The sequence below is a fragment of the Strix aluco genome, chromosome 3 (assembly GCF_031877795.1).
Source record: "Strix aluco isolate bStrAlu1 chromosome 3, bStrAlu1.hap1, whole genome shotgun sequence".
Classification (NCBI taxonomy): Eukaryota; Metazoa; Chordata; class Aves; order Strigiformes; family Strigidae; genus Strix; species Strix aluco.
Window position 1 is genome coordinate 3,266,291 of NC_133933.1, and position 15,778 is coordinate 3,282,068.

The 15,778-nt window shown below is 46.7% G+C and overlaps 1 protein-coding gene across 1 annotated transcript; it reads right to left on the minus strand.

Annotated features, from left to right (window-relative positions):
- Positions 1 to 812: 812 nt before the first annotated feature.
- On the minus strand, positions 813 to 10,905 carry LRRN4 (leucine rich repeat neuronal 4). The gene is made up of 5 exons (XM_074820576.1): positions 10,855 to 10,905; positions 7,782 to 8,505; positions 6,365 to 6,569; positions 4,674 to 4,811; positions 813 to 3,528 (listed from the first exon to the last, which is right to left on the minus strand). The coding sequence occupies exons 2-5, from the start codon at positions 8,467 to 8,469 to the stop codon at positions 2,196 to 2,198; spliced, it is 2,364 nt and encodes a 787-aa protein (XP_074676677.1). The 5' UTR covers positions 8,470 to 8,505; positions 10,855 to 10,905; the 3' UTR covers positions 813 to 2,195.
- Positions 10,906 to 15,778: the final 4,873 nt, after the last annotated feature.

The window sequence follows — 15,778 nt, forward strand, 5'->3', positions numbered from 1 at the left end:
AAGTCAAATCCTGTTACTGGCAGATCCGCAGGGTTTGTGGCTTTCTAGTCAGGTGTTGCAGTGTTTGAGTTGCAATGTTATAAAGGGTAGTCAGACATATCCTCTCAAAATCTCATTTTAAACAGTATCCTGTTGTTTTGGTCTAACTCACAGTTAAGCTGGAGCAATCTTTATTTTCAGATGCAGTATCTTTTTTGTCCTCTTCCTCTAGAGCTAATCTTCAAGACTGTAAATTGCTATTCACAAATCTTTTATTTTCCTCCACTTTGTTTCTGTTTCTGGTAACACCAGAGACCCCAGTCAAGGTCTCTTAGAGCTATGTTGTACAAACACAAGGGAGTGTATGATCTCTGCCCCAGTTTGGAATAATGAGGCAAAGACTGAAGGTTCCCGCTCACTTCAAATGAAGTTAAAGTACCATCTGCGCCTGTTCACTAGAGCTTCCAGAAAATGCAGGAAAAAACAGGCTGGAAATAAATATGAAAAACTGAGTCCAAACCTAGAAAGGTCTGAATAACCAGAATGCGAAAATGAAAGAGATTTTCAGAGTGAAAGATGACGCCATCCCAGGTCTTCCATTTGCAGTTCGCCTCTATTGTGAGTTTTGAGTCACGGCGCTCAGCCAAGCGCGGGACAGAGATGGCAGGAATTTGCACTGAGTGTCTGCCCAGTGACAGTGTCACTCCCAGCACTGGTGTGGGAGAAAGGACACACTTGCAGGGAAGGGCTGCCAGGCCGTAGTGGTGAGGATGACACAGGCCACCTTATACACATGCAGAATGAAAGTTCTTATGACATCAAGATCACACAGATTTACCGCAATAAAAACATGACTTTACTATATGCTGAAAGTTTGTTCCAAAACAACATGTTTGAGTTAAATTCTCAGGCTAAACATTGTAGATGGAAAGAAAACACAAAGATTTAGGTCTTTAACAAAGAACCAGAACACAACTCTGTAGCTTTTATTTCCATTAATACTGGAAGCATTTTAAAAAAACTCCAATGAACAGAACAGAGACTCTTTTACACTGTATAGCACCTTTCACTCTGAAATCTGGGGGGATTTTATGTATTCCATCTATACAGCAGCAGAAACGCACAGCTATGGAACATAAACCTATGGGTCTCTGAATAGGAAGTATCTGATCAGGACAAACTCCGCCCCTTATACAAACAGCTCTTGAAATTTTAATTGCAAGCTAAAAGGTGCTGAAGAACTGAGATTCTCATCATCTCTCATCATTTTTGTAGCCAAAATTAGCACCCAAAAGTACATTTGAAAAATGTCTTCATAACTGTCTGCTGCTAGTGGATGGGATTTCAGTTTTTCAAGTCTCAGCAACATACCCATTAAATTGTTTCATTACTTGGCTCTTTGCCTCTATATGCTAAATCTGTAGATGGGACTGAGCAATCATCTCTGCTTAAAATCGATTGTGAAGCAAAGGCTAACGTGCTCCCCCCTTCTGTGGGTTACTGCTGTACTGCAAACTCCTCACTCCGCACTCGGGAGCCTCAGTTGTGGAAAACATCATACAAAGCCAGAACAAAACAATTATCCCTGCCCTAAGCATCCTGCACTGTCCTTTTCTACAATTCATCTCCATGTTTCTTTCTCCTGAACTGAAGTTGGCCTGAGCTGTTGCAGTCACCAGAGTTATTTAACGGAGTTGTATCTGCACAGCACTTTGCCACTGAGCCCAGGGAGACCTTTCTCTCACTCCTTCCAGTAATCCTCTCTTTTTGGATAATACCTTTATATGGACATTAGAAGAAATCTAAAACCCAACCTCACTTACATGAATAAAAGCCAAGTCTATCTTGCATAGCTAGATGCATCTTGGATCGTGGCTCTCAGCAGACTGTATCCATGAGCGATACTGGAGGCAGACAGCTGGCAAGGCAGCCTCTCACTGTGAAATGTATGCTCGTATAAGTGATTATAAAAACAACTTTTCAAGGTTAGTGTCTAGGTTTGCTGCTGCTTAGCACATGAACAAGAGTCCAAAAGCTTTTTTTCTCTTTGACTACCTTATTAGTTTCTCTTTAGTGTTTTTCTCTCCCTTAGAAACGTAAGGACTATGAAGTCTGATGTTTCATAGTTTTGCTGAAGGACATTTTGAGAGCCTCATGAAAACATACCAAGGTGATAGAGACAGTGAGCTTTGAATGTGTAGAACAATCACCTAGAGCTAATTAGTGGTTTGTAGTTTCAACGGATAATCAAATGCTGGGTTCTTGTAAGAGACTAAGTGTGTACCGTATTGCTCACTCTGAGGCTTTTTACATGCCTTACACAGACACACAGACAAAATAATTGTGGAAATGAGAAAGAGTCCGCTTGCTGCAGACAGAGCAGCAAAGATAGACTTGTAGCTGGGTTTTGTTTTAAATCTAGTGCATGAATTAACTGGAGTTCCCTGACTAACTGCTTGGCTTGACCCTGCTTTGTTCAAAGCAGTCACGCAAATGTTGTAAGAGGTGTATGGTAATAGATTATATAGAGTGTGCTGCCTCGCTGTGGAATAAATATTGTCCAGGACAAACTGTCTGTCCTTGTTGCCTTCGGCATGAAGCATCAGCTCATAAGTGTGAACAACTGAATATGGGGCGCACCAGCGTATCTGTGCAGAGCTGTCTGTAACTTCAGACACCTCTCTGAGCCTCGGTGGATCTGGGACCTCATCTTCCCTTGACATGCCAGGACATAAACATTGGGATGCCCTCTGAAGTTCACTGCACGGCTTCTGAAGGTGCCGGCAAGGATTGTAATCACAGGAGGGGTATGCCATGTGCACTGGGGTTTCCATCGACTGCTCGTTGTAATCGTAGTCATCTACGTAGTGTATCAGCGATTTGGTGGCTGTAGGCTCTGACCTGGCATTGGTCCTTGTGGAGTTCAGCTGCGGTAGGCTCGTTGGTGGTCTGCCTTCCCCGGCGTGAGTGGCAAAGGAGTGAAGATAATGGTCAGTGGCGTCAGGTTTTCTTGTTGCTCTAGTAGAATAACCGCTGGTGGGCTGCTTGAATGGGCCTTCCTGGGGAAAGGTCGCATCGGTTGTTGTGAGCTCTCTCTTTAGCTGATCTGTTTCAGTTTGACTAGCAGAGGCAACATCTGAGGACTGACTAAGGAGCTCACTGGGAAAACCCGAGGAGGTGGTTATGGACGTGAAGGAAGGGGAACTGCTTGTGGATTCGGAAACTGCTTCCTCCTCGTGGGAGGAACTGTTGGCCTTTGTGAACATCGGCTCCGTTGGGTTGGCTGCCATCGTGCTCATTATATTCTGCTGATTCAGGGAGCTGGCGTAAGTGTCTTTGGTTAGCGGAGCAGAGTCTGTTGTTGTTACTACAGCGACAGCGTGGTAACTGGTAAGGCGGAAAGCATCGTGTTCAGGAGAGGGTGTGTTTGAATCAGGCAGCGTAAGGTTTCTCTCAGACTGGCATTTATCGTAGAGCTCTAGCAGTGAAAAAGACGTTGAAGGTCTGCCCCAATCTTCCTGAGATGTGTTGCAAAAAGTCTCCCAAGCCCTGCAGAGGGGACAAGTTAGAATAGGCAAGATGCACCAGAACATTACAGGGTCCTGTAAGGCTGCTTGGATTGGAATTGGCAACCTGCTGTCCAAAACCAGTCTTTATATTAAAGAAGACATGAAATCTAGACTAAAGCTAGGTTGTCTTAACGATACTCCTTGTGCTTGGCAGATGGCTTTCCACAGCACTGGGAACTCAGCCTTTTGTTTTTAGAAGGTGCAGGAATATCTTTTGCCTGAGGGGAAGCAGCCTTTGGTACAAGGACCGTGAACCTTAGCAAGAGTGTTGGGGTTCAAGGCAACTTGTAAAGGGTCAGACTTTAATCCCACACTAAGAGGGGAATGTATGCAGAGAGATGTAACAGGGTTCCCAAGATCCTTAAACCAGCTGGTTTAGGCAGCTGGAGCTGTGCTGTCACGGGGGTGTGCTTTTAAATGACTAAGCTCGAGTTCTTCTTTACTCAGACATTGCATATTTTTGTAAAGAATGCAACTGCTAAGCCCATCCTGATGAGAAACAATCTAATTTTAACAATCTACTTCCCCGCTCTCTCTGCTACTGATGACTAATCTTCTCGGTAGCCTTTCAAAAGGAAGAGAGATCATACATATGCAAAGTAATTCTTTTAACTACAGCTTATTGTAATTAGTATGTAAAACTGTAGGAGAGCATGAAAACAATAGGTGACAAACGGTGCTATTTGCAAGGGGGTTTGTTGACTGTGCCGCTGCTGCTGCTTTGAGAATGCAAGGGCAAGGAGGAAATCATTTGTTAAAGTTCTTTCAGAGTCCTCCAGTTCCCACTCCCAGTGCTGACCCATCAAGGCCCCCAAGCCAGCTCTCATTTTTTATCTCCAGCTAATAGAGAAATATGAACCGAAAGAGAGAAAATAAAAGTAGAATCCACTAAAGTAAGAACACTTTATACTGTTCTACACATGCCTATCGCATTTGTCTACATTCAAGTATAATTGAGCCATGCTTTGTCCCTGAAGGGGGCTTTATTTGGCATTTCTACCTCTTGTGGAAGGGAAGAACACACAGGAATTTGAATAACTTAGACGGTAGTGAATGTTTGGTCCCCAAATAACTTAATACATTTAAGGTTGAAGAGCATCACTTGATCTCCTTGAACTCACTTACTTTTGCAGCACAACTTTCGTGGGCTTGGAGAGCAGCCAGGAGAGCTGGCAGTCGCATACCAGAGGATTTCCGTACAAGCTGATGATGATGCTATCTGATGAACTGGTATTCCAGGGATTAAAGGAACTCAGGTTACAGCTACAAGATGACAAATGCAATAATTAGCAAACGCTGAGCTACCTTCCAAGAACAGGAGTGTGCTTAGTATCCCAGCACCTGTAAAACTCAAAACAATATTCCCAGTTCCCTTGGAAGCAGCCAGTTATCACACCACCGTTCTGTACTTTAAAGCCCAGTCTAATACCTGCCCATCTCTAATTTGCCGTGTAGCTGCTGTGTGTTAAAGCATAACAAAACGGGGAGACCATCTTTAGAGATGGCAACTGGAAAGGGAAAGCACCTAGCACTTGGCAAGGGTCCTCGGTGAAAGATGATCTCCTCTTCACCATCATGCATTCAGCATTTCTTTTATACTACACAATTCCTCTAGCTTTTTTCTCAGTTTGCTTGTAATGGCTTGACTTTCTCTATGCCAATCATCCTCTTCACGTTAATTGCCTCATTTTCATAATATAGGCTCTCACCTACTAAAGTCAAATGACTCATACAGGAAGACCTGGCTTGCCTTTACTGTTAAGCTGTCCTAGCTGCAGGAGTGTGATAACGTGACCTTCCCTGCAGCCTGAGTGCTTAGAAGATGCTCTCTTTTGTCTATAGCTTTAACTGCTACTCCTTTGTTTTTTAAGTTTGGGTCATGATTTTTAGCACCTTGAACTGCTATTCCTGTAGGTATTGTAAAGTGCTGTGTAAATTCAGGGTGACAATCTAGGGGGGGATGGAATCCCTTGGGGTTTTTTTGCTTAAATGGGTTTATTTTCCTGAAACTGGATCCTATAGCACAGGCAGTGCTCTGGTGTTTGTTTTCTGATACGCTTATAATCTGGGCCTATGTTACAGAAAGCTTTTAAAGGACTCTCCAAGTCTTTTCCTTTATGCTGACTGTTCTGTGTGCAGTTTATCTACTGTTAGTTTGATAAATCACTTTCAGAATTTTGTTTCCCTTACTATTTCAATAGGTGTGTGACATACCAAGTAAACCCCACTGAGGTGTTACCTCTCGAATAATTGTTTTTACTAATGCTGAGCAAGGAACTATATTAATCTCACACTAAAAGTGGGAGTGACAGGATTTTTGACTGTTTCCAGTGTGCAGATTTTAGGAAACTTGTCAGCATTCATCCTTTGTAGAGCAAGGAATCCTCAGTGACCCACTTCCCTGGTGAGACATTGCCACTGTAGATGGGGGAAGCGTGGTCTGTATCATAAGTGGGTTTCAGTGGATCTACGCTGATTTGAACAGTGCTAGATGAGTTCATCCACTCCACTGGGAGATAAGGCAGAAGAGTGGGAGCACGGGGGATGCGATCTCAAGTAACTGCGCTGTGAGTCTCATGCCGCCTCTTTGGGCTGTATCAGCTCTTTGGCTGTGTCAGGTCTAAATCACAGGCTTTACATGGCATACCTGAGTGTAAGACACTGTGTTGTTTCTCTGTGGCATGCAAGCCCATACCTCCTTCCTAAATATTTGGTAACAAGCTAACTCTGCATAAAAGTCAGCTCCCAGGCACCACATGGTGCTGTGAGGCAAAGGCGACATTATGTGAGGAAAAACAAAAAAGAAACCAACTCACTTCTCAAACGAGAGATGGCTCAGATGAGGAGCGCTGTCAAACATCTCTGTCCTCACAAAACTCAGTGAACGGGAATCTTGACAGTTCAGCTCTTGGAGACCGGGCATGGACTTGAAGAAGTCAGTATCGAGGCTTTTTAATCGTGACATCTTTGTCAGGTGAAGTGATCTGAGGTTGGGCAAGTCTCTGGTCCACTCTGGTTGAACTGAAGCAGAAAAAAGGTTTATACCTATTGTGTAAATAGAGCATTCCTGTGATTTCTGCCTAGAAAAAAGTAATGAATTCACAGAGAGATAAAATATCTCTGCGGTCTTCTGCAGCTATTCTCTTTGGGAAAGGAATAGAACAAGAATCAATACACCAGTGTATAAACGCAGTGTATAAATCACATTTTTGTAATATTCATGTCATGCTGTTGTAGGGCAGAGGAAAAGAAGGGGAGATAGAAGGGCAATAAAGCTGATAAGAGATATGGAATAGCTTTCCTATTAGGTGAGATTAAATGAACAAGGATTTCTCTGCTCAGAGAAGTGGTGGGTGGGGGAAGATTAGGGAGGTCTACAAAGTCCTGACTGGTGTGAGAAAGGCAAATAACTTCTTATTTCTCCCAGAACAGGAAAAAGAGCCAAGAGGCATGAATGGGAAAGAATAGGTTTTATACAGAAGTGCCTTTCCATCCCACAGCTGAATTGGGTAACTCACTACCCCAATAGAGATCAGGCATATTAATGGAGGAAATTTGGTGGTGTATCTGAGTTGAGGTGAAACCACTAGCTCGAGGAGCCCCTAAGGTCCTGGCTCTGCCCCAGGCTGAGAGCAGCTGGGCAAGGCATCTGACATCTGTCTGGCCTCAGCACCTCCGTTATAAACTGAGGCTGGCAGGGAGGCAGACAAAAGAAGAAAAAAATCATTCTGTAGATTGCTCAGGGCAGAGATTGCCTCCCTGTGCGGAAGTCTTTGGCTGGTTGTGGTTGACACAAAAAGCCTCTCTCTGTGCTACTTCAATACAGTGGTATAAAGCAGAGTGTAACTGCGGTGACAGCCAAAGAAAGATTTCAGCAGTGTGTCTGGAAAGAGAAATGTATTTCCTCCTGCATGTCCCAGAGCTAATCCCAGGGCTGACAGCAGAATTAGGGTAGAGGTGGGGGACTACAGTGGGACAAATAGTCCTGTTTGGCAGTGTCTGTTCTCTCCGGGAGGCTGGTCTGCGTGAGGGTTTCCCCCCAGCAGTTGCACGGCAGCTGGAGGGTGCTTTGCACGCTTGGACCAGCTCTTTGCAGCTTTCAGCGTGCATGGGGTGGGTGTCCCCCCTCCAGCCCGGGCTCGGCCAGGGTGGGAGCCATTGTCCCAGCAAGGCTTCTGCTCCCCCAAGGCCTGACCAAGCCCCGTGTTTACAGTGGGAAATCCAGAAACTTACTTTTCTCAAGAAAGGTCCCGCTCAGATCAAGCATGTTGATGGTGCTTCCAGGCCTGTTCGTGGCCTCGCTGGGAGATGTGCTGATGGCAAAAGCAGACTCCCTAATCCCTCTGCTGTCACCCCACCCAAGCAGCGTTGCAGAGAGGTTCAGGAACTGTAGCTGAGGGTAACAGGAAAAAGCCAGCGGCTGGATTTCAATCAATGGATTTCCAGCCAGGGACAACCACCTCAAGTTAGGCAGGGCAGAGCTGTGGCATGACGGCACAGACGACAGCTTATTAAAGCTTAAGTCCAGGTAGAGGAGTCTGCTGAGGGCTTCAGCTCCCCATCTGACTGCCTGGAGATGGTTCTGCCTCAGCCAGAGGGCACGCAGCCGTGGGAGGTTGGCTATCTCCGTGCCGTTCACCTCTTCCAAGAGGTTGCTGCTGAGATCCAAGGTCTCCAGGGTCTCCGGAAGGCAGACGGGGAAGGCTGTCAGGCTGCTGTTGGTCAGCTGCAGGGTGATCCACGTCCTGTTCTTCCTGTCTTCACAGGACATACTGGTGAGATTAACGTTCTCCCAAAGGTCTTCCTGAGCCAGCTGGAAAAAGGTGGTGACGTCCCTGGATGCTGCAGATTCTGCTCTGCTCACCGGGCCCGACGCTGTGTTCCCCACCAGCAGAGAGAGGATGAGCAAGCCTGAAAACATCCTTCTCCTAAGTGGCTTGCAATTAACTTGCAAGATCTGTTTGGTTTTTGTTTCAGGGAGGGGAAAACAAAACATCACCATTAAGAACGAAATTAAATCCCTTCAGGCAGCTCAAAGCTATTGAAAAGTGAAACATTTCTAAGTCCTTTCCTATTGCATCCAGACAGCGGAAGCGATAATTAATGTCTCTTCTGTAATTAAGCCCAAGTAAACCTGAACCCTTGGGGACAGAAGTATCATGCAATCTTAGTCTGAAGCGTACACATACAGTTTTTCATGCAGAAAGCAACCAAGTTGTGTTACGTCTCTGGTTCCCACAGCAGTACCCCCAGTACCAGTCTGGCACCCAGAAGAGCAGGAGCGTAGGAGATGGGCTCCCCAGCTCCCTGCTCGGCTGCCTCCGTGAAGTACAGGGCATGCCAGTGCCACTCCAGCATGAAAACAGCAGTTGGTACTGTGCTGGACAAGCTGCAGGAGAGGGATGTTGCCATGTTATGGGACTTGACTTTTATACCTGATGGTGTATTTCCCTCTACAAGGCTGTCGGGCGGCACAGTGTCCAGTCTGGCCGGCCCACTGAGTTATCTAACGAGAAGATACCCAAACAACAACAGGTGTGACCAAGGCAACGGATTTTTTTCTGTGAGGTTGTCTGCACAGACTAAATGTCTGACCAAAGAGCTGTAATTAGTGAATCTCACTACAATGAAGTGCCGCTGTCTGGATGTAAAAGTCTTAGTTACAGAAAGTATTTTCAGTATATAGATTGGTAGCAAGATTGGTAGCAAGACTTTTACAGCACGACTTGGCCATCAGAATTTATAACCAGGAAAATGCTTGATCCAACTTCATACAATGGCCATTTATTTTAATGGCATAGCATGTAGAAAATATACAAGCAGTACTAATATACTTGCAATTATGCTAAAAGTTAGCTGCTTCTCAGATTATAATGCACACTACAACAGAATTAAAATCTGTTCAGATATAAAAATGAGGCAGTAACACATCTCTCATCAGGAACTCTCTTTTCATCCACTTAGAAAAGCCTCTTTTTCCCTGACAGGACTTCCATGAATGGTTTTCCAGTTTCTCTGCCTCGAAGGCTGGGAACTCAGTCAGATCACCAAAAATACCCTCAGAACTATACATATAAATATGCACAGACAGAACTATTATGATTTTTGTGAGCATAGCAGCCCGACACCAGAGAAGGCAATGCAGTCCATTCCTATGCACTGGTAAAAGCAAATTTGTTCGGCCACTGTTGGAGAACAGGAACTGCTTGCAATGGGGCAGTATTTTTTACCACACGTAGGGGCATTTTCTGCTAAAACCAGCTGAGCGGTTAAAGCCCAGAAAACTATGGCATTTATAGTCGTACTCAGAAAAGGAAAACCCTTCTGTGTCTGTGGTCCAGTCCCTCCAAAGGCAGGGGAGGGTCGTCGAACATTAAAGGAGCCTAAACTGGGCTAAACTGCAATAGGGTGGGCAGGTAAAAGCACCTTTCGTATGTTAGGAAAGGCTTTCCTTCCCTCAGCAGAAGTTGAAACAGCAAAAGCCCAGGGCTTGTGAGAGCCACAATGGGGACCCCCCCAAAGGCACTTCGAGACAGGGCTGGAGCCCTGCTGCCGGTCAGTACCGCAGACACGCTACACGCTCCTGCTGCTGGGGAAACGATGTGCTGAAAATGCAGCTCCTGAACCACATTTCAGTTAAAGGGGTCAGAGAAAAGGAGAGTGTACTCCTGGATCAGGGCCACGGGGGCCTGGGTACCAAGTTATTCAGTGTTACAGTTCCCTCTGTGCTCCCCCCTTGTCCCACCCCAGGCTTTGTCTTTGTCATTAAAAAAATTTTAAAAAGAATAAAAAAGGCTTAATGACTTGTCCAAAGCAGGTAATCTGTGTCAGAGAAGGGAATTAACCACTGCCCCAAACTAGTGCTTTTCTTACTGAGCTGTCTTTTGTGCTACCTGGTATCATAATGATCATTCCTCATGCAAAAATACATCACAGATGGAGGGGTGTGACTGAAGCCCCACGTTGTATGAAATATCTCAGACTTATTCCAAACCTTAACAGCTACTTGCTGTTCCCCGAATGGTGCCAGGTCTTGTCCAGACCTTCACCTGTTGCCGCCATCCCAGGTTTGAAGTAGGGACCACCAAAGTAGTATATTTGCTCAGCAAAATAGTATATTTTGTCCTTCTTCTGTCCGGAGCCGTTCGAGAGCCAAGCAGCTTCAGGGCTTCCTGGTCCCCGGAGCTGCTGGATTCCCTGCCCCGCAGCACATGGCGGGGAGAGGAGGGGAGGAATTGGACTGCTGGAGCCCGATCTTCCATTTAATCTTATTCCCCACCTCTAAACCGCATCCGCTTGCACGTACCTGTCCAGAAATCCTGATGCCTCGTGGCTCCACTCTGCGTGGCTCCGGTTGCCTGGCCTTGATTTTATACACTTGGGTGACTCAGCCGAGAGCGTGAAATGCCTCTTTTTTTGTTCCCAGCTCTCCCTGCTCGCGGCTCTGCCCACAAACGCGGGCGAGGTTTGTTCCAGGCTTGCTCCCCCGCATCCAGCTTTTCGCTGCCTGGAGAGGGGGTGGCTCCGGGCAGCTTTCCCCGCTCCCTTGGCCCTAGCAGGAGGTGGGTGGGAGGGCTCTTGTTTCCCAACACTCAGGCGGGGCTGCTTCGTCTTTGTCTAAGCAGAGGGGGGTAAAGGGAAAAAGATCAGTGTCTGTAGCCCCAACTCTCACTGACAGGGGGGAAGGGAGAGGAGTTATTGTGCTTCTTGCTGACAGGTCAGGGTGATGTAAAGCTGAGGCTCTGTCTGCTGACATGGGCTTTGGTTGCCTTCTAGGCACCAAGAAAAGGCTTCAAGTGTTTATATTTCTAAGACTCTTGTGAGTAAGTCCTGGAAATGTTCACGCAGGACAAATGACTTTCTAAGGAGGCCTTTGGGAAATGTCACAAGTGAAGCTCTCACTTGCTGCTCCTGCAGAGAGAAATTCTCTCGGCCGATGGAGAGGGCCTGTGGCAGCTTGTGCAGCATGTGACAGACTTGGGAGGCTTCTCCCCATCCCGCTGTGCGTGGGTTGTGGTCTCTGTTGTGCAGCTGCCGTACTGCCTGGCTCGGCAGAATTCCCCTCCTGCTCCTTCTCTCCTCTGCTGGATAAGTAAGAGTGACCATATAACCCATCTCCCACCAAGGGACCTGCCCTGAGCTGAGTTTCTCAGCATTCCCACCATTCAAATAATAATTAGGCTGGTCAAGAGCTGAGAGGAAAGCCAGGAACTGGAACGGGACGAATTGATAGAGATTGTTCCCAAAGTAAAGGCAAAAGGGTGGTTGTTCAGTTGCTACTATAATACAATTAATGATTAAAATTTCCAGGGAGAACAGGAGTCAGTACTTTTCATTTGTCAGGACAACAAAACCGTTCCATGCAGGCAACACAGACCTGTATGCTTTGGTGCTAAAGTGCAGATAAAGGTCTTGCTTTCCCAAAAACCTTGAGTCTGCATGTACGCAGACCTTATCTATTGACCGTGTCATTCATTATCTCCGTGGGGAGAGAGCCTTGAAAAACACCAGAACATCCACAGAACAAGATACTGTCTTTTAGTTGGACTCTTTGGAGCCACTGCGGTTCCCTTGGAGGCTGGGCGAGATGTACATATTGTTCCCGTGTGGAATGGCTCTAAAGCAAGACAAATAGTTTTCTAAATGAGGGGCTAATCCCACAGATTAACCCGGGGGGGGGGGGGGGGGCAGCTCGCAGGCCAGGCATGTACTTACCAACAGGTACCTTCAGAGATCTGCGCTCTGCTAGGTTCAAAGGGCAAACTGGAGCAGGTTCAAAAAAAATCTGAAGAATTTGGTGTAGTAGGAGGAAAGTCCAGCTCCAGCCAGGCTGCTGGCAACCCTGCCTTCCCTCTGGCTTTCCAGACCCGCTGGTTGCAAAGCTGCTCTTTAGAAGTTGGGGAGCAGGGAGGTAGCCTGGCTTTGCCTTGTGCTGTTAAGTAGCTCAGTATTTATAGACAGTGACTTTGAACTGGTTATTGTATTGTTTTTAATCTCTTAAAAAAACGACTCCGTGAAACCCGGTGAGCCAAATGCTGCCTTACCTTTAATGTGTTCAACCTTACTGGCTTCATTTTGGAGGCTGAGACAAGCAGCCTCATAAGACTCGAAAAGTGGGCCACTCATTTCAGTGAAGGTGGAAGGGAGGTGGAGTCTTTGCCCAGAGGCGCTTGATTTCTGAGTGATACGGAGAACCTCTTGCAAGAAGCAGAGCACCCTTGGAAAATGAGCTTTTGTTAATTTTTATTTTCCACCTTTGTTTCTGCTTTTTTGGATGCCCAGATTTTGAGGCAGGCATTGTATTTTCCCAGCTCTTTGCCTAGCTGCAAACCAATCCTCTGGAATATTACTGCTATGGTACTACATCTCAAACAGCTGCCCAGGGATTGGTGAAGGTTTCCCAGAGCAGACAGCAGCCCTCTTCACCAGTTTCTTTGAAATCATCTGGTAGCAGCAGGCAGAGATTTTGTGAATCACTGGCCTGTTCTCACGTAGCTGTCGCCCTGTTTCTTCACATTGTTCTTCTTTCTGCTTTTCTGAGAATTTCAGTGGCAACCTGGGGGAATGTTTAGTAAAGGCTGGCATTTTTGCAAACCTTTTCACATGGATGATGCACAAATTGCTGAACCGGACGCCCCCTCCCTGGGGCTGATTCAGTGCTGCACAGCCCCTCTTGCCTGCAGGAATGCTAGGGATGAGCCCTGCATTCCTTAGTGACACCAAGATAAGCAGAGCACTGGGAGAGCTGGAGAAGGTGAGGATGGTACCAGGCTGTAAAGTTTTAAGAGATGAATGTTTCTCGCTGGCCGTGATCCAAGTGATGGTTAGGAATGAAAATATCCTGAAAAAATCTGGAGAATGGCTTTTAAAGCCAACAACAAAAAAAAAGAAGTATTTTGCAGGTCAGTCCACAGAGCAAGCACAAGCAAGAAATTTTCCTGCAGAGAACAGGAAGAGAACGCAAGAAAAGGATTATTTAGCCTGAGGGTTCAGAAAACTATGGGGTGTGTGTGTGGTCCGTACAGTAACGCAGGAGTGAAATCCCCTGTGGTATTTGTTGTGAATAAGAACAGAGAGCAGCCGTCTGACATTGGTAGTGTTTTACCCTGACCTGACTTTGGTTTAATTAAGCACGACCTACAGAATAGGGTTGCAGCTGAGCCGAGGTATAAGTTTCCTAAAGGTTTTTTGTTTTTGTCTCAACAACATTCCTCTCCAGGATTTTGTCTCTGCATTGTGAAATTTCAGGGCAGACGCCCTTGTCCTGCTTTCACTCTCTCTCTAAAACATCTCACATATCTGGCACTGTGCAATTAATAACTTGGTTACTACAGACCGCTGAGCCTGTGGTCTGTAACCCTGTGTGTAAATCAGGTGGTACGAACAAGCGAAAGCCAAGTCTAACCAGGTTATTGCATGAGTAAGGGAGGGTGTGGTACCCCCGAGAGCCTTACGGGGAAATGTCTGGAGTCTGGCTGGGACGTGCTCGGTGACCAGGGGTAGGATGAAAGATGACTCGATGCTGTGGCTGGCCCAGAGCACTGAAAGCAGCTGGATATAACCAGATTCCTTTCCTAAATGTTCCTTACTTATCATGCAAGGTGAGTGGAGCAAGGAGAAAAGATAGCTGGTGATCTAAACATGGAGAGAGGACAGCAGCAAGGGATCATTCCTTTAAAACTAAAATGACAAAAGGTGGGGCTTACAGCCGACTGGGATGAGCTGGCAGGGCTCTTCCTTGTAGAGCAGCTGGAAGTGTTTACTGGAAAGACAGTGACACATGGAGTGAGATAGAGGGAGGGGCAGGAAAGAAAACCAAAATATTTAATAGTTTCTCTGAAATCTCAGTGAAGACCACTTGGAGTGCAGGTAGGTGTGTTTGCTTAGTAGTAAAACACACCGCACACTCTGCTGACAAGAACTACATTCAGAGTTCCTGTATCTCTGCATTCATGGGTTCAGATCACTTAGACAACAGGTGGCAACTACAGGGCTCCCTTGCAACAGTCGTGTGACAAGCTCTGCTCAGAGAGTGGCAAGCACGGGGCTGTGCTGCCCAATGAACAATTCATGGGAGTCTGTCGTTGCCAAACGAGCGGCTCTAACACAGCACGGTCACCATCCTGACTGCAAAGCCTAAGTGGAGGCTGAGTCTGGAAGAAGGCTGGTTGTGGAGTAAGTGCTGGCACTAAGACGTGTGTTCAGCTCTCCCACAGCACCCTTGGGCAGGTTTTAAATACCGCGAGTGTTTGGACTTGGATTACCTGTCATAGGTGGTGCTCACACTCTGAGGAAAATACTCGGCCTGTGTTGAGCAAGTGAGGTGGGCAAGTCCTCTACTGAAGGAAAACTGGATGGTCCCTCAGCCCCTGTGTAAAGAGTGCTGAGGAGAGGGAAGTACAGACAGTTGGGAAGCAGGCTGTATCAACTCTTTCTTTTGCAAAATGTAAAGCTATAGTTTGCTTAAACTGGCAAAAATTAGAAGCAATTCCACTGCAGCCTACTGATGGGCACTGGGGAAAAGCAGAGGACATGACAGAAAAATCAGGGCCAGCGACGGTGAGGAATTAGCAGCCATTTCTGCAACATCTCTTGGTGATGTGACAACACCCGTCCATTTTATTTTTTAGATATGCAAAAACCAGTTTTGGTTTGTCCAGCAATTGACCAGTTTGTCATGTCCTGAACATGAGCCAGCAGTGTGTCCAGGTGGCCAAGAAGGCCAGTGGTGTCCTGGCTTGTATCACTAATAGCGTGGCCAGCAGGGACAGGGAAGGGATCTTACCCCTGTACTCGGCACTGGTGAGGCCGCACCTCAATGGCTGAGTTCAGTTTTGGGCCCCTCACTACAAAAAGGCCATTGAATGACTCGAGTGTGTCCAGAGAAGGGCAACGGAGCTGGTGCAGGGTCTGGAGCACAGGTCTGATGGGGAGCGGCTGAGGGAACTGGGGGGGTTTAGTCTGGAGAAGAGGAGGCTGAGGGGAGACCTCATCGCCCTCTACAACTACCTGAAAGGAGGGTGCAGAGAGCTGGGGATGAGTCTCTTTAATCAAGTAATAAGCGACAGGACAAGAGGTAATGGCCTCAAGTTGCACCAGGGCAGGTTTAGACTAGATATTAGGAAGCATTTCTTTCCAGAAGGGGTTGTTGGGCATTGGAATGGGCTGCCCAGGGCAGGGGGGGAGTCCCCATCCCTGGAGGGGTTGAAGAGTCGGGTTGACCCAGCGCT